The sequence below is a fragment of the Nerophis lumbriciformis genome, linkage group LG06 (genome assembly GCF_033978685.3).
Source record: "Nerophis lumbriciformis linkage group LG06, RoL_Nlum_v2.1, whole genome shotgun sequence".
NCBI lineage: Eukaryota > Metazoa > Chordata > Actinopteri > Syngnathiformes > Syngnathidae > Nerophis > Nerophis lumbriciformis.
Window position 1 is genome coordinate 39,687,546 of NC_084553.2, and position 20,871 is coordinate 39,708,416.

General features: G+C 39.1%; 1 protein-coding gene across 2 annotated transcripts in view; it reads right to left on the minus strand.

Annotated features, from left to right (window-relative positions):
* itsn2b (intersectin 2b) overlaps window positions 1-20,871 on the minus strand; it is a 57,987-nt gene that overhangs the window by 29,790 nt on the left and 7,326 nt on the right. For both annotated transcript variants that reach the window (XM_061964305.1, XM_061964304.1), the window contains exons 2-21: window positions 10,881-10,958; window positions 10,358-10,450; window positions 10,128-10,191; window positions 9,860-10,032; window positions 9,748-9,783; window positions 9,565-9,678; window positions 8,738-8,783; window positions 8,442-8,572; window positions 7,520-7,583; window positions 7,007-7,144; window positions 6,215-6,303; window positions 5,839-6,101; window positions 5,582-5,731; window positions 5,353-5,493; window positions 5,192-5,279; window positions 3,072-3,211; window positions 2,258-2,439; window positions 1,408-2,168; window positions 1,083-1,204; window positions 529-777 (exon numbers count right to left, since the gene is read on the minus strand). In XM_061964305.1, coding sequence (XP_061820289.1) covers window positions 529-777; window positions 1,083-1,204; window positions 1,408-2,168; window positions 2,258-2,439; window positions 3,072-3,211; window positions 5,192-5,279; window positions 5,353-5,493; window positions 5,582-5,731; window positions 5,839-6,101; window positions 6,215-6,303; window positions 7,007-7,144; window positions 7,520-7,583; window positions 8,442-8,572; window positions 8,738-8,783; window positions 9,565-9,678; window positions 9,748-9,783; window positions 9,860-10,032; window positions 10,128-10,191; window positions 10,358-10,450; window positions 10,881-10,887 — 3,051 coding nt within the window. In that variant the 5' untranslated portion in view covers window positions 10,888-10,958. The remainder of the gene's footprint in view (window positions 1-528; window positions 778-1,082; window positions 1,205-1,407; window positions 2,169-2,257; window positions 2,440-3,071; window positions 3,212-5,191; window positions 5,280-5,352; window positions 5,494-5,581; window positions 5,732-5,838; window positions 6,102-6,214; window positions 6,304-7,006; window positions 7,145-7,519; window positions 7,584-8,441; window positions 8,573-8,737; window positions 8,784-9,564; window positions 9,679-9,747; window positions 9,784-9,859; window positions 10,033-10,127; window positions 10,192-10,357; window positions 10,451-10,880; window positions 10,959-20,871) is intronic.

Genomic DNA, 20,871 nt, shown 5'->3' on the forward strand with positions numbered 1-20,871 from the left:
GCGATTGACGTAATGGGCACCCCTGGTTAAAACCATTCCATAGTTTCATTCCACACACATAAATACCGTCAATGTTGTGTGTGTGTGTGTGTGTGTGTACAAATGAGGGTACCAATTATTTCAATAAATAATGGATAGTGGTTTTTGATTTTGTTTAGTTATTGTCTATGTCTTTGTTTTGTGCAAACCATTGTGTGTAATAAAAGAGAATAAGAAAGTAGTTTAATTACTGTGCTGATATTGTTCAACTGTCAATAGCACACCATGAATACATTTTAAATTTGCGGTTAATAGATGTAATCGGTATCAGTAATGATACTGGCCGATCGCACTCACGGAAGATCAGTATTAGAATTTGCACTATAAATCCCTGATCTGAACATCCCTATTTGAAAATAATAATAGGAGCATAGTATGTCCTTTTTATAACACAAACAATGACATTGTACAAATGGTACTAAATGTAAATACAGAATAATGGTCAGCTTGTCAAATAAAGGAGGGTTTGTTTTACCCCCATTGTCTTACCTGTCCCTGTGTGTCAGAGGGGCCGAGGTTTGGAGAGTGTGTTGGGGTGAAGGCAGATTTAGTCGACCCTGCCTTCGCTGCCTCCAGCGCATTGGAGAGCTGCGACTGGATGGGTAATTTCGGAGGAGTTGCAGCAACTGCCGAGTTGGATGCAGAAACTCTTTCTACATAGCTCGCTGGGAACCAACCTATCTGACCCAGCCTGCTTCCGTACAACCAGCCCTCCTCCGGCCCAGCTGTCTCATCCACCTGACAGAAGAAGTTTGAACAAAAGTGAAGTGCGGAAGTAAAATGCTTATGATAAAATTTAAAACATTCATGGTTGTATAGGACCACAAGGTAATCCACCGGACATCATCCAATTGTGATTGTATAGTTCTTCAACAGGTTGAAAAATAAGAAGCGCAAGAAACATGTAACTTCAAAATCAAAGAAAGATACTATTGTATTTTGAAATCTCAGATACCGTTACTAAAACGCACATTTTCAACCTATACACTTATAATTAAATCATACAAATTCCTAGTCACTTGTGAAGCATATTTGAATAGTACCTCGATGATGTCATCTGCGCTAAAGGTGAGCTCCTCATGGTTACGTGCAATGAATGGATAGAGCGCCTTGAAGGGTGTGAGAGATGCAGACTTCCGGTGTTGCGAGGCCCTGGGTTGCTTGCCTACAGTCACACATCAGGAATACGAATTTAACATTTACGTCCTCTTCTTTTTCATATCAAGCATAACACTACATGCACACAACATTAATGCCACACTGAAACAAAGGGCCGTTTTCAAAGACCAATTAAGCAATATTTAAAATTGAACTATTTTGCTCAAGGGCACCTCAGTAAATGAGAAAGCCAGTATTGCGTTTTCTTACCTTTCCTCTCTTCCAGTCCTTTGAGCAAGGAGTTGAGCTTCCCCTGAATGTCAATCTTGCTTCCTCCACTGTGTGAATGCTGCTCCTTTCTCTTCTTCTCCTCCTCTGCTTTCCTCCTCTCCTCATCCTCTGCCTTTCTCTTCCTATCCTCCTCTGCTCTTTTTCTCTCCTCTTCACGCCGCCTACTATCATCCTCTTGCTGCCTCTGCTGAAGATTTCTCATTTCATCTTCCCGCCTTCTGTGCTCCAACTCCTGCTGCTGCTCTCTCTTCTTTCTCTCCTCAGCATCTCGGACAGCTGCCTCGGCGGCTCTTTGTCTTCGCCTTTCCTCCGCCCCCTCCTGCTCTCTCTGTCTTCTGCGCTCCTCCTCCTGCCTCTTCCTCTCTTCCTCCCGCTTCAGTCGCTCCTCCTCTACTTCTTTCTTTCTCTTCTCCTCCTGTCTGCGGTCCTCCTCCAGCTTCCTCCTCTCTTCCTCCAACTGCCTCCTCTCCTCCTCCAGCTTCCTCCTCTCCTCCTCCTGCCTTCGTCTCTCCGCTTGCCTGTGTCGCTCCTCCTCCTCCCTTTTCTTCCTTTCCGCCTCCTGTTTCGCCCTCAGCTCTCGTTCAGCCTCCAACTTGGCCGCCTGGATGAGAGCCTGCCTCTCTTTCTCTTCCTCCTCTCTTTGTTTGGCCTCTCGTTCCTCTTGTAGCCTCCTCTGACGCTCCTCTTCATCTTTCCTAAGCTTCTCCTGCCGCTGGCGCTCCTTTTCTAACTTGATACGCCTGCCAATGAGATGCAAAAACACTTAGAAGAATCATACTTCCGATTTAGGAGTTTTTCCACTGAAAACATGTTTGAAAGCGTCACAAACCTTTGAGCTTCTTCCTCCTCCCTAAGCTTCCTTTCCTCCTCTTGCCTTTTCCTCTCTTCTTCTCTCTTATGTCGCTCTTCCTCCTCCTGCTTTCTACGAACAAGCTCATGCTTTTTGTCTTCTTTAAGGCCTCGCAGTTTCTCAAGTGCAGCCTGCTGCTTCTGCTGGCTCACTCTAAGTTCCTGACATCCACACAAAAAAATGTTTAATTGAGAAAGCAGTGACTACCACAGGTTCAGTAAACAAAGCATATACAAACATGACGTTCAAAGAGGAGAGAAATAAGCTAAAGTTGAGGAGGTAAAAGTCAAGGGACAAATCATATACGAAACTAGAGTGAAGCTAAGATTAGGACAACAAGGAGAATGAAAACCTTAAGCAGGTAGAATAGGTTACGGAGGCAGGCCAGCAGAGAGATGACAGCCTGAAGCAAAGCATCATTAGCATCCACATGCTGTAAAGTTATAAGAGAGATGTGCGAGAGAGAGAAAAGATGCAGAAAAAAGGAGAAAGATGCAGAAAAAAGAAACGGTTAAATATAGCAAAGTATTTGTGAAAAAAAGAAGAAGAAAAAAGAAGCAACAAATGACTTAAACAGCCAATCAGAATTGGTATTAAAATGGGACAACAATTATTCCCATATGCTATCATTAATCGTTTTAGAACTATATCAAAATGAGTGATGTACACATGTACCACTTTCAAGGTCTGATACTGTATAGCATGACTCACTGTGACACCTACACAGAGACAGTGAATCACTGCATCATGTGATTTTTTTTTAACTAGCTGCTCTGATAGTACTCTATTCTACCTGCATGCCTCTGTTATACCGGTCCAGCTCTTCCAGTTTGACAGCAGTTTCTTTCTCAAGGGCGTCCAGCTGACCTTTTAGTTTTATGCATGCCCCCTTCTTCTCCGTAACGCTGAGCTTCAGAGTGGACATGGCTGAATCTATATGGAAACACAGTGAGAAGTAAAGAGAAGTTAGTTATTTTCCTTCTGCGGAATTGACAGTGCTGTCAACTGAAATTTTACTTAACTACAACTCTTTCCGTTGGCTAATAGAGTAACTAAAATATCAGTTCAAAAGTGATAAATACTTATTTGTATCCTCCCTAAAAGAAATATTTTAAATGTTTGTATTTTTCTATGTGTCTATTTTATTTGTGTAAATAAAGATATCAGACCAACTCTTTAAACCAGTGGTTCTCAAATGGGGGTACGCGTACCCCTGGGGGTACTTGAAGGTATGCCAAGGGGTACGTGAGATTTTTTTTAAATGTCTGTCAAAAAGAACTGTGAAAAGAAATGCAACAATGCAATATTCAATGTTGACAGCTAAATTTTTTTGTGGACATGTTCCATAAATATTGATGTTAAAGATTTATTTTTAGAATTAAGTTCATGAATCCAGATGGATCTCTATTACAATCCCCAAAGAGGGCACTTTAAGTTGATGATTACTTCTATGTGTAGAAATATTTGTTTATAATTGAATCACTTGTTTATTTTTCAACAAGTTTTTAGTTATTTTTATACCTTTTTTCCAAATAGTTCAAGAAAGACCACAACAAATGAGCAATATTTTGCACTGTTATACAATTTAATAAATCAGAAACTGATGACATAGTGCTGTATTTTACTTCTTTATCTCTTTTTTTCAACCAAAAATGCTTTGCTCTGATTAAGGGGTATTTGAATTAAAAAAAATGTTCACAGGGGGTACATCACTGAAAAAAGGTTGAGAACCACTGCTTTAAACTACTGTTTTTAAAGGTAGCTTTTGTCAAACCTCATTTAGCTATGAATATGTTAATAAAGAAAAATTGTTGTCAGGCAACTAAGGATTAAGGTTGCGAGATATAAACGATATAAATTATATAAATTTGGCCAACACTATCGTTACATCGTGACAATGACACATTCTAGCTGTGACCCACAAATTTGACAGCAACAAGCAAAAGAACCACATCCTCAATGCAATGTAGCATTCTTGCTAACAAGCAAAAAAGCTAACGTTCCTTTAAAGTGCAAAGACACTTTTAATTCAGCAATCCTCACCTCCATGGGGGTATATAAACTACATTTCTTAGAAGTACCATTATCACTGGAGGACGAGAAATAGCTAAACATGCTACACAACACACCTTAAGGGGATATGCGAACAGCAAGTAAAGTAAACAAGGTGGGCAGAATGATATATTTATCGACAGTACCCATACCAACTTTAGTCTCAGTTTATGGTCGATACTACAGTGGTTAAATTGATATTAGTTACAACCAAAACATATTTTTTCACTTTTCTTACTGTTTACAAATTAGGCAAATAAATCCCTGGACACAGGAGGGTTTTAAGGGCAAAAGCCAAAACATTTAAATCAGAGCTAATAATAGACAATAATATAAATAAGTAATTGATATTGTTACATACTATACTGTGTTTTTGTCTGATTGTAATTGTGATAAAAAATTTAATCTACGATCTTATAAATTTGAAGTATAAATATCACCATTGGTATGATCAATACTGCCCCTGTAACTACTTAATATTGGATTTGTACCCAGATTTGTAGTGTCACCCAAAACAAAAAGTATCAAACAACAGAAGTACTACATTTTAACAGAAGTGTAGACAGAACCATGTTACAATAAAAAATAACCAGATATTAGCAATAAATTATCGAGTAATAATAGTTTTGAGTTAATAATACAACCGGAAATTATGCTATATGTTAGCGCATACTTCAGCAGTCGTTTTGAAATGTTTTTATTATCATTAAATACCAAATAATGTATTGCAGGAGGCTGCAATGTATATTGATTTTAGGTTCTTATTGCCCATACCTAGTAAGGATTATTGCCAAAATATCAGAAATATCCATCTGAAATGTGCTAGCCTAGCGCTGCACTGCATGACTTGCCAATACTAACCAGGCATGCCATTCAGTGACATTCTTTGGAGTTTTTCTGTCAGCTTCTTCTGTTCTGGAGTCAAATGGGACAACTTCCTTTGGTATTCCTGACAAAGAGTGAATGCAAATAATAGTTTTTAAAACCTGTTGATGTATATAATACAAAACAAAGACTTGAACCTCTATCTGTTTTTGCAGGTTTTTCATGTCCTGCTGGCGTGCATCCTTCCTTTGAATGATCAGGTCCAGCTCAGTCTTAGGAAGCTTCTTCTTGTTTTGGATGTCACGCAGTCGGTCGGAAATCTGTCGATGTTTGTTACCCTGCAGACAAAGAGAGATTGAGCTAAAACCTGATTATGTGAGTGATATTTCTGCAGTGAACCCTCCATAGGGCATCTTCCCCACTAACCACAGACTCCAACTCCATCTCTAGATTTCTCTTTTTGGCTTTGAGTTGGTTGATGTCATCCTGCTCTTTTTGTCTCTTTATTTGAAGTTCCCCTCGCTTTCTCCTTTCCCATTCCTCCTTCCTCTGACGCTCAAGCTCCCGTTGTGCAGCCTGTAGAGAAGCCACATAGTATGATAGCTCAGTGACACAACAGTACACACTTGAGCGTTCGGCATGAGAAGAGCTCATTCCGAGATCTGAAACATGACCATGCTTACCTCTTTTCTCTCGATTTCTCTAAGACGCTCCTCTTCTTTCTGTCTCTCCAGTTCCCTCTGGCGCTCCAGCCGCTTCTCTTCCTCTTTCCTTCTTCTCTCCTCCGCCTCACGGGCCTCCTTCTCCCTACGCTCTTGCTCCTCTCTCGCCTTTTGAGCTTGCCTCTCCTGTTCCTTCCTCTCTGCCTCCTGCAGTGCCAGTCGTCTCTTCTCCAGTTCTGCGTTCCCGCGCTCCAAGTTGGCTTTGAATTTATCCTCGAAGGATACTGAATGGAGACAGGTACACAACTTTAGTGTATTCTAACCCAAACAAATGAAGACTATTCCTTTTGGTTTAGAATGCTCAGTAAGACAAAAAGCAACAAAAATGACAACTAACTGTTGCTCCTGGTTTTCTGTAGGGCGTCGATGTCCAAATCATCAGCCAGAGCTGCATACAGAGGGGCACTGGATCCATTCACACCACCCCTGAAACAAAAGAGGACATCATTCAAGCCGGCAAATGAATAACCTCAAAGTCTGATTTAGTTTTATTAGAAGTGTACGCATTTTTTTAATGAGGGTATCATTCAGAAAAAAAATTTAAAATGCTGTTGGCCACTTTGATACATTTTTTGCATAAAAAAATATTGCAATCCAATGTCGGTCAATGCTAAGCCAGTGGTTCGCAAACTTTTTTGAAACAAGTACCACCTTAGAGAACACCACCAAAATGACCAACATTAAAACACAGTAGCATAATAGGCCTAAGTATTCATTAAAAGCAAAGTAGAAGTTTACTTTAACAAGCATATTTAATATTTTGGCCACTGTAACATTACACAGTTTGAACAGTAACACTGTTTGAATATTGGAAAATAAAACACTGTACTTAAATAATGAATCAAATTTTTGGCACGGCACTAGATGGAGCCCGCGTGGTACCACAGAATCCCTCTGTGGAGCTATCCTGAACAAAAAATCTTAACTGTATGTTATGGGTATCAAAGCAAATTAGTGTAACATCTAATAATATATTTCATCAAAAATCTATTTATTTTTCAAATATGCTGAGGACAAATAAAAAACAATGGGGGATGGCTAAAAATGTCCCCTTGGGTCACACTTTGTACCCACTGTAGTATCTCTTCAGTGTTCTCACTCGCTTTTAGTATCACACTGCTCCACTCACCTGTGTGTGAGTGGCATCAGCTCAGTTGGCAGCGTTGGCGGCAGTGGTTGTCCACTCTTGGCTACATCCACCAGATGCATGGCCAGGATGAACTCCTCGGCAGTTAGCTTGCCGTCCTTGTCCACATCAGCCAAATTCCTAGGAAAGGAGTTAATTATCTATGATAAATATTTGGACACTTTATTAACATCCTCTGCTCAACTGCAGTAGTTACTCACAAGGTAATATGATAAATTGGTAAGAAGTTGGTTACTCTGAATAAGCCTTTTAGTTGTGGAACAGTACTTGCTTGTTATCACTGGCAATTGTAAACAAAACATTCCATAGCATTATCAATACTCATCAGTAGTGAAGCTAACTTCTTCTTATTGCAGATAACAAATGACAATAACTTGGCATTTGAAAAAAAACTATTATAAACATGTTGAATGTTTACTTTCACACAGAACATAATTATTTGGTATGTACCTTTACTCCTAAATATACTGACCGTAGTCACTAATATTATCTTACCAGATGGAGGCCAGCTGGGTCTGACTCAACATTGTGGTTGCCATTGCACTTCTCACCTGCTGACCTGTAGACAAATACAATTAGTTGGTTTTTTTAACATATATATGAGAATGACAGTATGCAACAGATGTGTAGGAAGAGGAATGAGTTGGAAAGGGTGTGTGTGTGTCAATGATGGAGGATTTATGAGAATTTGTATTTTTGTATAAAATATACAGTGATTGAGCCACTAGTGGAGAGTCAAAGTATGGCCATAGATATTGGCCACGTATGCCACCGGGCATCCTCCAATTTTTAATGATACTGTATACGGTCAGTGCCATGAAAGTTGTTAATCAATATACTGAGGTTCCAATCATAGAATCAGCTGAAAAACAACTGTCAACGAACATTTCATCTATGGCAAAAAAATGTATAGCACCAAAACTGAGATCTCAAGTGTTACAAATTGTTCTGTGCTTAAATAAAACTGCATACAAAAAAAAATCTGAGGCAGCGGAAAGACAACTGTTCAACTGTTGAGTCTAATGTATCTGCTGTAAAAGTGACTTGCATTCACTTTATTGGATATATAAGGTAGCTGCATTTTAGTCAGAGTAATAATGACTGCCCTGAAAGTTGAGCTTATGTGTCTGTGCCTATTCTGTAACTCATTATAGCAAGGCTATTTCAGGAAAACAGGTCTGACAAGGCTCGCGAGGACACACACGTATGTGCACGCGCCCACACACGCATTTTGCTTAGAGTTAGCCAAAGGCTTGACACAATTGAAATTACAAAAAAGGGAAAATGAGAGGGAGGGAACTGTGATGAAATCCGCCCGTTGTTCTTGAAAATCCACGCCTGCATGCCAAGCATATTTGGGTTTTGTATGACCTAAACACACTGTGCAAGTGCGCACACGGACACACATACATCATACCAGTGAGGTATCCAGTCATCAGCGTGTCCAAGCTGTTGAACTGTTGCCTGTATTTGAGTCTGATGGTGTGTGGCACACCCCAGTCCCCAAATGCAATTTGGGAGGTGAATAAGGAGGGTGACAATGATGAGCTGCAACACGCACACAGGCACACAGGCACACGCACACACACACACAAGAGAAGAGAAAACACATAATGTTAATTACAGCAATCTACTGGGGCTCAGTCCTCATCAGCTTCAACTCAATATAGGTATAGTATTAATTGTATGTTTTTGTGTGTGTACATACGCTACCTGGATGCAAGTATAGAAGCATAGGGGGATGTAGATGAAGGTAGACCTAAAAACACGCATTTAATTAAATTCTAGAACCATTGTTAAGATATAAACTATATTAACATACATTATACCTGGATATTACACAAAGAACTGGAGCAAAAAGTTTGCAGTTGGATGTGGACTTTTCTGCCCATTTATCGGGAATCAAGTTCAAATGGAACAGAATGTTTTTGACTTCCACATACTTACTTTTATGACAAAAACAAACCAGAGTCATAAATGAATGATTTTGTTGTATTGTAAACTACCATAAAATCTCTTATCAATTTTCTGGCAGGTCTCTTTATAGTCCACTAGTGTGTGGTCTATAAACGCAGATAATCAGGGTCTGTGATTAAAGCTGGGTCAGAAAACATTTGCATTACCAGCTGTGGCTGTAGGCAACCTACTGATGTTTTTTTTACTAACTCCTGAAGATAGCAGTAGCTGTAGTGGAGGGATCATGAGTGGCCGGCATCCAGCAGCTAAAATGTTGGTTACATTACTCAGCTTTTGGGATGCATGTTTCACTCAATACCTGTATTAATGCCGACTGATAAGTTTGCTTCTACTGCTATTATAAATTTGGGTGTGTAGCCTTGGTGTTGTGCAATATACTGTGCTTGTTATTAAAAGTTGTTAACATACTTTCTCATGCACTACAAATCATTATTGAAATAAAAAAATAACAGTTATTATATGGTTTATAATGAGTTTTAAAATGTCTTAAATAACAGCCACACTTAATTTATTTGTGGTTAAGATAAATACATTCCTAAATGAATGAATAGTATGTACAGTACCAGTAGCCAAAGCGCCAGTTGGTATTGGCTGGAGTAGTCCCATAGTGCCGTTTGGGAGAGTGGTCATCAGGGGCCTGGCAGGTGTGGAGCCAATTAGTGGACTCTGGCCTGGTGCTGTTGGAATCGTAGGGGTTAGTCCTGGAGTTGCCATGGCGATAGGTATCAACATGGCAGGGTTCTTACCAGACATCATGGACATGTGAGGCAAAGATCCCATCCCTAAAATATAAACATATGGCGGATTAATTGATACAACTACATGGTTCAGAGTTCGAGTGTAACCTATGGAAAGTACCATAGGTGAGCTTGGGAGCACTGAGGTTTGGAGCAGGCACAGGAGGCTGCTTCATGATAATGGGCAGCGCTGATGGAAGCGGTGTTCCTTGGAGTTTGAGCTTTACGAGCTTCATCGCGATGGAAAACTCCAACCTGTCCATCTTCCCATCTTTGTTCAGGTCAGCCAGAGCCCTAAGGAGTGACAGGAGTGAGGGGACAAAGTTGTCGGCGAAGAATAGTTCCAGAATCAGCAGACGTGCGTAGGCAAAAGAGAGTGTATTTCTCACCATATCTCAGCCAGGACTGAAGCAGGCAGTCCTGACTGGAGGAAAAACTTCCTTGCCTGCTCACCTAAAGATAGATGGAAAAAAATCATGGCTATTGGATGCAGAAGCCAAAAATATATTGAAGAAAAGTGCTGCACGACAGTCTTATCATAAAATTGAGGTAATACATGATGATAAAACCGGAGTTGGCAGGAGGTCTCTCGGATATGGATATGCAGTATTGTATGTACCTGAAACATAACCCAATGTTGGGTAGAGGGTGTCAAACATCTGGTCATGCTTGACCCTCTCCTCTGGAGTGACAGCCCACACACTGACACCACCTGTAACATACACATGTGATCAAGCCACACTGGTGATAATTACTCTACGGAGCATAGCCTCAGTATGAGCAAAGCAAACAGGCAACACACTTGGCCCCAAAGGGAGATGGGACACAAACATCAGAGACAAGAGAAATTCCCAAAGCTTGTCTTCGTGATCGAGTGGTGTTTGGCATGCAGACCTCGCGGATATTAATTTTGTTGTAATGACAAAGAAGCGTCAAAATTTTACTTGAAGTAACACATTAGTGTACAAAACCCAAAACATGAACAGTTGTTGCTGTTTTAGTCCTGCAACTGAATATTGTGACTTTTGTCCTGCACAAAAAAGGGATAACTTATTATCATGTAGCCATCTGTGACAACTTAAAGCAGAGTCAATTTAACCACACATACACAGAGAATTCATACCAACAAGAAAACATCTTACCATTCATACTTGTATGTGGTGGGGACCAAGCGAGGGGTTGAACTCCAGATGGTGTCTTCAGCTACTGCTTGCAGCCATCTGCAAAACACACAGAGGCAGGCCCAGTCATCAGTCAGCACTGCAACAAGGACAGCACAGCACAGTGCTGGCAAAGCGAGCAAGCGAGGCAGGCAGGCAGGAAACAGGAGGGAGGTTTTGGTCAGTCAGCAGAGTCTAACAGGGCTTCTCCTGTTCCCCTCAGGCAGGGCTTCTCTGGCCACATCCCAAACCTTTTAAAGCACACAGCTGGTGGCTCCAACACTGTTCATAGTCTGTCTTTATTGGTACCCAAGAGATGGCATACATGTTCTGTACATGTACATGGCTGTAATAAACTGAACACGGTCCAGCAGGTCCTCATCAGTGTCACGACTGACAGGTTAAAATGTTAAATTGCCATTTGTGTATTTTATTCAGGAACATCACTCTTATGAGGCTACTGAATACTTTGAGTACCATGCACTGACTGATAATCAAGCTTATGCAACATTCTTGGTATGAATGCCTTGTATGAACAAAACTTAACATGAATGGGTTTAAAATGAGTCAATAGCCAGTACAAGCAAAGTGAGCAAGTGTAACCCGCCTAGTACAGCCCATGCAGTCCCGCCCTGAGCTCAAGTCTAGGTGCTCTGAATAAGTGTGAGAGCGCAAGGCATCGACCTAAAAGCCTAAGTTGGTAACTCGATGTCGAGCGCAAACTCTTTTAAGCCGTCAGGGTGTGAGGTCTACCAACATACATTTGCACAGCCCCACTGTCTGGGCTCTGTTACACAAGTAAACTGCTGATGGTGATCGCTAGATAGTCTAAAATAAGCCTCAAGTCAAACGCTATGAGGTAATAATACCATTGAAAATTTGACAACCATTTTCTGGAAAAATGTCCCAAAAGTTGTACACTGCCAAGCCTTAGTTATAGGGGTCCTATTCTGCAAAATCCAACTTTTCTTACCTGTTGGTCCGTGTTTTTGTGTATTTGGGATCCCATTAAGTGCTGAAAATTTAAAATCAAACCATGGAGTCATGACAATCTTGCCTTTTTCTAAACTTGCTATAAATGAGTCGTTTGGAATTTGAGATTTTAGTGACGTATTTTGCCTTAGCTACGTCAGCGGATATCTCAATATATTGTAGAGGTTTACTCGAAGAGCTTTGTGCGAGTCTGCCATTTTTATTCAGTTGTAGTCAAAAATTTCCTTCTTTTTCTCTATCCTGTTGTTGTGGGGCAGACTGGCTTGTACATATACATGCATGCTCCTCTGTTTCCATTTCTTATAAAAAGTAGCATATAGTTGTAACTTACAATACAGTATATCTGTATTGTAATATATGTTAGCGCTAAAAACTACAACATGGCTTTGGCACGTAAATAAGGATGCCCACAAAACGGGGCATTCTGATAGTCAGAAAGCTGCCTGAAGATTGTCTGTAAAACAAAATCAATGAACATTTTGACCAAAGCACCGCCATCACATGTTTTAATGTAATAAGTCAATGTTATTTATAAAGCGATTTTCACAGATAAAAATCACAAAGGGCTGTACAAAACATACGTGAATTAAAACAACAATAACATTTAAACAAGGGCTACATCATGAAAAGGATACATTTAAAAAATAAAAAGTCCATTAACTAAAAGCTTTTCTGAAAAGCAAAGTCTTCAATTGTTTTTTTAAAAGAATCAATAAAGTAGAGCTCACACGGGGCTACAGCCTGTAATGCCAGGTCTCCCCGGGTTTTAAAATAAGTTTTCGGGATCTTTGGGAGACCTTAGTCTGAAGACCAAAGGCTGCGCCCTAAAGAGTAGAGGCACAACAAATCAGCAATATACTGGAGGCCCCACACAAAGTCAGGACTAAAATGTTCTACTCAATGCGAAATTTGACTGGAAGCCAATGAAGACTTTATAGAATGAGGGTAATGTGGGCTTTTCTGGGTCTGGCAGCCGCATTCTGTACAGTCTGAAGTCCATTTAGAGTTGCTTGTTAAAACAAGTCAAAACAGAATTACAATAGTCAATGCGAGGCGAGATAAACGTGTTAATGATAATTTCGAGATTGATTTTGACAACAAATTTCTCATTTGAGAAATATTTCTCAGGTGATAAGAGTTTTTGATCAGTTGACTACAGTGACCCTCCAAAAACATTGACTGATCAAAAACAACCCCAACATTTCTGAGGCTGGATTTAACAGATGCAACCAGAGCACCAAAGGAGTTCTTGATTAGGGGGGTCTTTTTTATCAGGAGTAATGATTACAATTTCTGTTTTGTTAGAATTTTTCTGACGAACTCTGATAAAAAGTGAAACTCTGAATCATTGAAAGAGCAATACAGTTAAATATAATTTGCATAGACATGATAGTATCTGTGTTGGCCCTGTGATGAGGTGGCGACTTGTCCAGGGTGTACGCCGCCTTCCGCCCGAATGCAGCTGAGATAGGCTCCAGCACCCCCCGCGACTCCGAAACGGACAAGCTGTAGAAAATGGATGGATGGATGGATGATAGTAAAAAACATTTTCAAAACCACAGATCAACCTGACCAAGAGGCATCAGGTAAAACAAAAATATAACAGGTCCCAGAACAGAGCACTGGGCAACTCCAAATGACAGGTTGGACACATTGGACATTACATAATTAAAACCAACATTAAACGTTCTTCTATTTATATAAGAAGTAAACCACAGGAGTACAGCCCCAGAAAACTTGATCTTAGATTTGAGTCGATTAATCAGTATATGGTTATCCACAGTATCAAAGGCAGATGTCAAATCGAATAAAACCAAAACTGTGCAGCGACCCAAGTTAGCAGCCATCATAAATGATAAATGATAAATGGGTTGTACTTGTATAGCGCTTTTCTACCTTCAAGGTACTCAAAGCGCTTTGACACTACTTCCACATTTACCCATTCACACACACATTCACACACTGATGGAGGGAGCTGCCATGCAAGGCGCTAACCAGCACCCATCAGGAGCAAGGGTGAAGTGTCTTGCTCAGGACACAACGGACATGACGAGGTTGGTACTAGGTGGGGATTGAACCAGGGACCCTCGGGTCGCGCACGGCCACTCTTCCACTGCGCCACGCCACGTCGCCGGAAACTTTCAGAGGAGCAGTTTCGGTGGAGTGGATCGACCTATGGCCAGATTGATATTTATCATAAAAATCTTGCTGTTCCAAAAATGAGATTAGCTGCTCAGCTACCACTTTTTCCATGATTTTTTACATGAAGGGAAGCTTTGATATGGGCTGGTAATTTATAGGCTCCACACGATCAAGATTAGGCTTTTTAGAAATGGGATTCACCTCAGCATGTTTAAAAAAACTGGGGACTGAGCCATACAGAAATTAAAGGTTTATCAATTTTACCACCTAAGGACAGACAACATCAAAACAAACATCAAAAACATTTAAGAGGAGTGGAGTAGGAACAACATCCAAATTAAGGGCTTGATGTGGGTTTCATCTTGCCCACTAAAACCTGAACATCCTGTAGGCTGACAGTAGTTAAGGAAGACCATGAGCACACAGGGGCTGGTGTAGTGCACAAGCTATCCAAGAGAGGACGGATACTGGCCGTAATGTGTAGCACTTTGTTTACAAAGAAGTTCAAAAACCTATTAGTCATCCTGAGTGTACACATGCACACGGGAAGGAGTGCAACAAGATTTTCAATATTGTCAAATCAGACTTTAGGGTTTTTCCTATTGTGCAAAACAAGATGTGAAAAGAACGCTGAGCAAGCACGTTTTATAATTTAAATTTAGCTCCATTATCATTTCTTTAAAACGGAGTCTATGTACTTTTTACACAAACGTTCAACTTTCTGACAGCTTTTCCTATAGCTAAAAATGGCGTAATTCATCCATGGACAACATTTTTTACGAGAGCCAATAGTGTTTTTAGCTGGTGCTACTGTGTTCCAAAAAGTCAGACAATGGTGATTGAAAGTTGCCATAAATGTGTCAACATCATCACAGCTAGCAAAGGTAGTTGAGTAAAAAGAGGCATAAAACCCACTGATTGCAGATTCATTTAGAATGCAAGTCTGTTTCTTCACATTGGAAGTAGTCTGTGCCAGTGTGAACAACAGATTAAATAAAAAACAATAGTGGTCGCTTATTTGAAGATCTTCAATACTTGATTGGTCAATTTTTACTCCAAAAGAAAAGACCAAAACAAAAGTATGACCTTTTGTCTGAGTAGAACCCGACATATCATGTACAAAGTGAAAGGAGTCCATAAGAGATACCAGCTCAGCTTCCAAGGGGCAAGAGGAGTTATCAAAATTGAGATTAAAATCACCAATAAATGTTACACTCTCCAGTTTAACAATAGATCACATAAACTCGGTAACAACGTAGAAAAAAGCATCATAATATGACTCTTTACAGAATGGTGGTGAAATAGTGTTTGTCTAATAGTTTTTCTGTACGATGCCAAATTCTCACAAAGTACAGATTGAGTTACTATGTAAACAAATACAGTGCAACCCATTTAGCAAGCAGGAGTTTTGGCGAGCAAAAGTGCCAAGTACAGTAAATACCATCGCTGGAAAACCCTTTTCCTTCACTTAAGTCATACGACCACTTTGTTTTTCCAGTGAAATACATAAACGGACAATGACAAGGGTAGCACGAAGGGAAAAGAAAACAGGAAAGCATAATGCCGACATTGTTCAGGAGATTTTGTTAGGTTTTGTTTTGTTTGTCTTCTTAAAATTTACTTGCCAACAGTTTGCAGATTGTTATGTTAAAATATTAAAGCTGTTTTAACAAAAGCTAAGAAGTTTTATATTTTGCATTTTGTTCACTTACTGTACTGAAAATGAACTCAATTGTGATATTAAAACCAAGAATCAAACGATGATTGTGGGTGGCGTTACACCCCAGGTTGAGAATATCACTTAAAACATTGACAACATAGTTCATAAAGGTTTCATGATGTCGACGGTTTTAATCCTGGAACCAAATATTTCTATTTTCCAACATCTGTCATGGAATTTTTTTTAATAAAATCTGAACAATTCAAAGGTCAACCAGCATCACAGAGGCAATTGCGTATTACATCGTATTTAACAGTGACAACCATTAATTGTAAACAGTTTAACTAATGTTCTCAAAACATCATGGAAATTATTTAATATATGAACTACAAAAATCATAATACTTTGTCCACAATAACACTATCTCAACACAACAAGTCTGCATAATGAAAACATTATGAGAAAATAGACTAACAATAAACACATGCAGCAATGTATTTTAAGTAAGTACTCAACTAATCACATACAGCAAACACAGCTTGCTTGGAAATAAAGTTTTTCAGTACAAACTATATATTATTTTGGCATTAAAAATTGATGAAGTTATCCAAATGTGACTCCAAACGCCTTGGTTGTATCAACGGCTTCCACACTGAGCACCTGCTACCTCCATCAGCCAGTAAGACTCCAATGATGAAGTCAAAGGGGAAAAAAATTGCAGACACATTCCAGAATTTTTACTCAACACTTCCTTCCTGGCAATAGGAATCAAGCATTTCCTCATCAAAAGTCAGCTGACAGGAAGCGATCATGACTTTTGGCAGAAGACCAACTTGGATGTAACACAGCAATCTGAAGAGAAAAGGTTTGAAATGGGACCGCACAAGAAATAAAACCTATTCTAGTTATTTCAGGATGTAAAGACATACTGTATTGTTTTGTTTGGGTGGACACAAAGCATTAAAACAAGAGTGGGAGTGTGTAGCTGGACTGAGTTGAGTGCTCAACTGATGCTCACAAGTATAGAACAACAAGACACGACTAATCTACTGCCTGCCATCTGTCGCTCTCCATTTTCCTCATATATCCTTTTGGGTCAAGTCTCCTTTAGTCTCAAGTTACATTCCTTCTTCTCTTTGGTTTCTCACTTGTCAATATATGTGTATACATTGTACAATTGCTGAAGTGTACATAATATAGTAGATATACCACATTGTCTGCTTTTGTACCCACAAACAAAACATCAATTCTACTTAAGTCTTTTTAAGGCCTTTAAAAAACAAAAAAATGCTGCTACATTGAAGCCAATAAAATGTTGGATACAGTACATACAATATAATAATACGAAAACATGTTTACACAAAGGATTTAGAAATCTAAAGATCTAAAGTGAATCAATTTGTCATTGTCCTTATCACAATAGTAGGTCATTTACAAAATATTATTCGCTGCAAATAGAAAAAAACAGTTTTGGTTTACGCTTAACAGCAATTCAACAGTGAAAATGACATATTTTCTGTGTGCTTAAAATGCTTCTGTACAGCATAATGGACACTTACTACACTGTTACTGTGTCCTTACATTACTTTTTATTGTTCTCATCTCTGCGAATAGGCCATCGGCAAAGACAACCATTTGGTGCATGCATGAAGTATTTCATTTAAAAGGAGTGGGGGGAATGACATTGTACACTACTACTGACCTGACATGCACGTTACAGTGGATTTTTCACAAAAGGAATGTGTTTTGTCAATGTTGACACACCTGAACTTTTTGCTTTTTACTTTTGTTGCCCTGGAAATGTACCATGACCAGCCAGTTGGATCCAGATATTTAGCCAATTTTAGTAGTTGTACTCATAACAAACATACAATATATACATACAAACTAGGAATGATACAATATGAAAATTTCATATCACGGTTATTGTAACCAAAATGATTACGGTTATAATTTTTTTTATCGCAATACTGCTGAATGTGCTCAAAAAGTACTTTACACACAATGAAATCTTTAGATTTTTTTAAATAACTAAAATAAATAGACACACTGTTGGAAAGACCACTATTTTGCATGTTTTGTGTTTCTTATGCATCACTGATGAGTGTTCTGGCGGGCGTTGTTGCGTCCTACTCTGTTCAGCGGTCCTTGAACGCGATGTAAACACACCTCTTTGTCATATTCCTCCAAATATATTTAAGCTAGCGAGCAAGGCCATCCGATTGTTTATCAAAGTGCGGCTATCAATCACAGGTTTTTTAAGTTTTTAATTTAAAACGATAAAAGCTAACCGTCGAGAGTTTTACCACGGTTATCATTAATACTGTTCATCGTTACATCCCTATTACACGCTAAGCAATCACCATCCTAATTTGGATCCGCATTAGATTCTGGATTAAAATCAAACTTTGATATTTAATACACATTTTACCCATATATTACTCAGAATCATATTCTAATCTCTTTCATAGCAATTCAACCAAAACGTCTGAGTTACGTTAGTAACAAATTATGTTCCCAGAGATGAGACACAACCTCCTTCATTGCAAAAGCTAACAAGAACGGTCTTAGAGCACAGACAAACTATTGTAATTTGGATTATTACGTCATTGAGATTCAAGTCACTTCGTATCGATTTACTTTAAAAACAAAACAATATATTTTGTCCACCAAAATTTACAGGAGGCACAATTTTGCACATCATTCACATGTCTTTCTATTTTGTGTACATTCTAAATAGTGAAAAACTGCTACCAGGAGGCTGCTAACCATTCAGGTAATGGGGATTGACCTATTTTCCCTAAACAGCCCTCTAAAAAACATTTTAAAAACTCCATCAATGTTTTATACACATGTTATAAGTATGTATATAATGTTGTAACACAAACATTCATGATAACATTAGCATTACTAGAACTTCTTTCCTGGTCGCATTGATAGTAATGAACGCTATATCAGTCAACAACAGCATCAAGAGTGTGTTTTGTGTTTGATCCCACTAATCATGGCAGACTTTGTGAGAGATGATGACTGCTTTGGAACAAATGTGGATACACAACCTTATCTTCTTGAGCCTGAATATACACAGGATGAGCTACTGGTTAGAGAAGCTGGGAAGAATAGAGGATGAGACGTTGGAGCCGACAAGGGCCAAAAAAGTCAGGACAGGCATAACATGGTGGTTTAAATGTGAAGATTGTCAAGCCATTCCGACAGAATCTGCTTCTGCTGCACTGAGTGGGATCGATGGAAAATATTTGTGTATCTGGTGAGGAAGATAAAAAATAAATAAACTGAAAAATATGGCAGAGGCCAGCTGGACGAGAAAAACAACTGCCCATCGCGCAAGTGACCATGATTTAATACATAATGATTTCTGATACATGGAGCACATAGTGCTGGATATCACAGCTAATCACAGTAGTGCTTGCAGTCTACAAACAAAACATGGAACGTGGGCTAATAAGTAACAATTACATTTTTAAAAAATTATTTTTTCCCAGGGGGCAATTAAAAGGCACACACAAAGTGGTAAATAAACGACAAGTTCAAGTTAAAGTTTACAGACACTGTAATTTGGTGTTGCTATTCGTAATAGTTCTTTATCATATGAATGTTGATGTTTCTCAGTCAGTACAGATTGCTGTCCTATCACATCGTATTGTGAGTAAGGTGCAAGGCGCTAGGTCACTTCGCCGGAAAAGTAGTTTGTCGCTATAACATGGTTAATATGCAGGTCACGGCAAGTAAATGTAGTGTTGTTGGTTGTTTTTTACGTTTATTAAAGGGCTTTATTGGCAGAATAAATTACTCTCAGTCTCCGCCACTTCCTAGCAGTTTTTCACTATTTAGAAAAATGTGTGTTCTTGTCTTACATAAGGTTTGTGAATGATGGGCAACATTCCAAAAAAGTGCAGTTGTTTGCAGAAAATAAACTGCTACTTTAAATAAAACAGTGCATAAAGTGCAAAAGTAGTGCACCCTCTCTGAAACATCTCTCCTCATAGTATGACACACAATATCAAACACAAGCAAAAAAACCTAATAAATAAAATCAGCGATCTCTGTCATATTTGCAATGCAAAAATCACTATGGCAGAATGTTGTGGAAGAGGCTGGCACACAAAGAGCGGCCCTGTGGCGCATAGAGAGTATTCTAGAAGTTAACAAAAGCACTGTTAGATGGCGCATCAGCAGCCTACTTTGAGTAAATAAATGAGTGGTTCATTGCAGGATCTCCACAGTATACTCGCGTGTGGTACACAACTACACACACTGACTGGCCTGTCATTGTTACTAAACTGCAACATAATTTGCTTAATATTGGACAAGATATGTTAAAAATAGCAGTGTGGCTTGAACAGCCGTTATTCAATGGCCAAAACACAATAATTGTATTGAGACAGGTAAACATAAACAAGTTAAACATATTCTAACTAATGACCAACAAATATAAATTTTGTCATATTTCAGTCCCTTTCTCAGGACAGTATTGAAATAAAGCAGACAAAGCTAAACTCTGCCAGGGTGACTTATGATCTATTGTTTTCCAATTTGCACACATGCAAATATGGCTATTATGTAGTCGGACCTCCAACATTGCATGTACCTATAGACATAAATGTTGGATTTCAACCCAAATTTGAGGTATAAATTTGCCTGAAAAGGCAGAAAAAAAACTTGCCTGACACATCCGCTCTGTTATGAGACTAAATACTGTAATCTAAATCATCTAGATCTAAATAAGTAAATCCACAAGTGTTTCGTTTTTTTTTTTTTTTTTGCTTTCACGTTTGTGTTTTTTAGTGATGCAACCAATGACTGAAATTAAAAAATAAATCAGAGCTTGTCATGTACAGTATTCGATGTTGGAGGCGAGTGGAGACATTTTTTGGTAATAAATCCTCTGGAATCAGCCGGTGTCAACTTCCACATATACGTAGTACAGTCTGTCGTCTGACTAGTGGCTTGGCTGTGCTGGTCAAATATTCCCTGCTTCAACTTGGCTTCAGTTTCTGTTGAAAAGGTCATGCCTGTCCCACTCAGTATGTACAAAACACTATAAACTGTTGGATAAATAGCCTGGCCTCTGGCACAAGCATCAAGTGTTGCAAGAGCAGCTATAAACCCTGGAAATGTCCGTCTTCATTCAGTGCATGTCATAATAATAATACACAG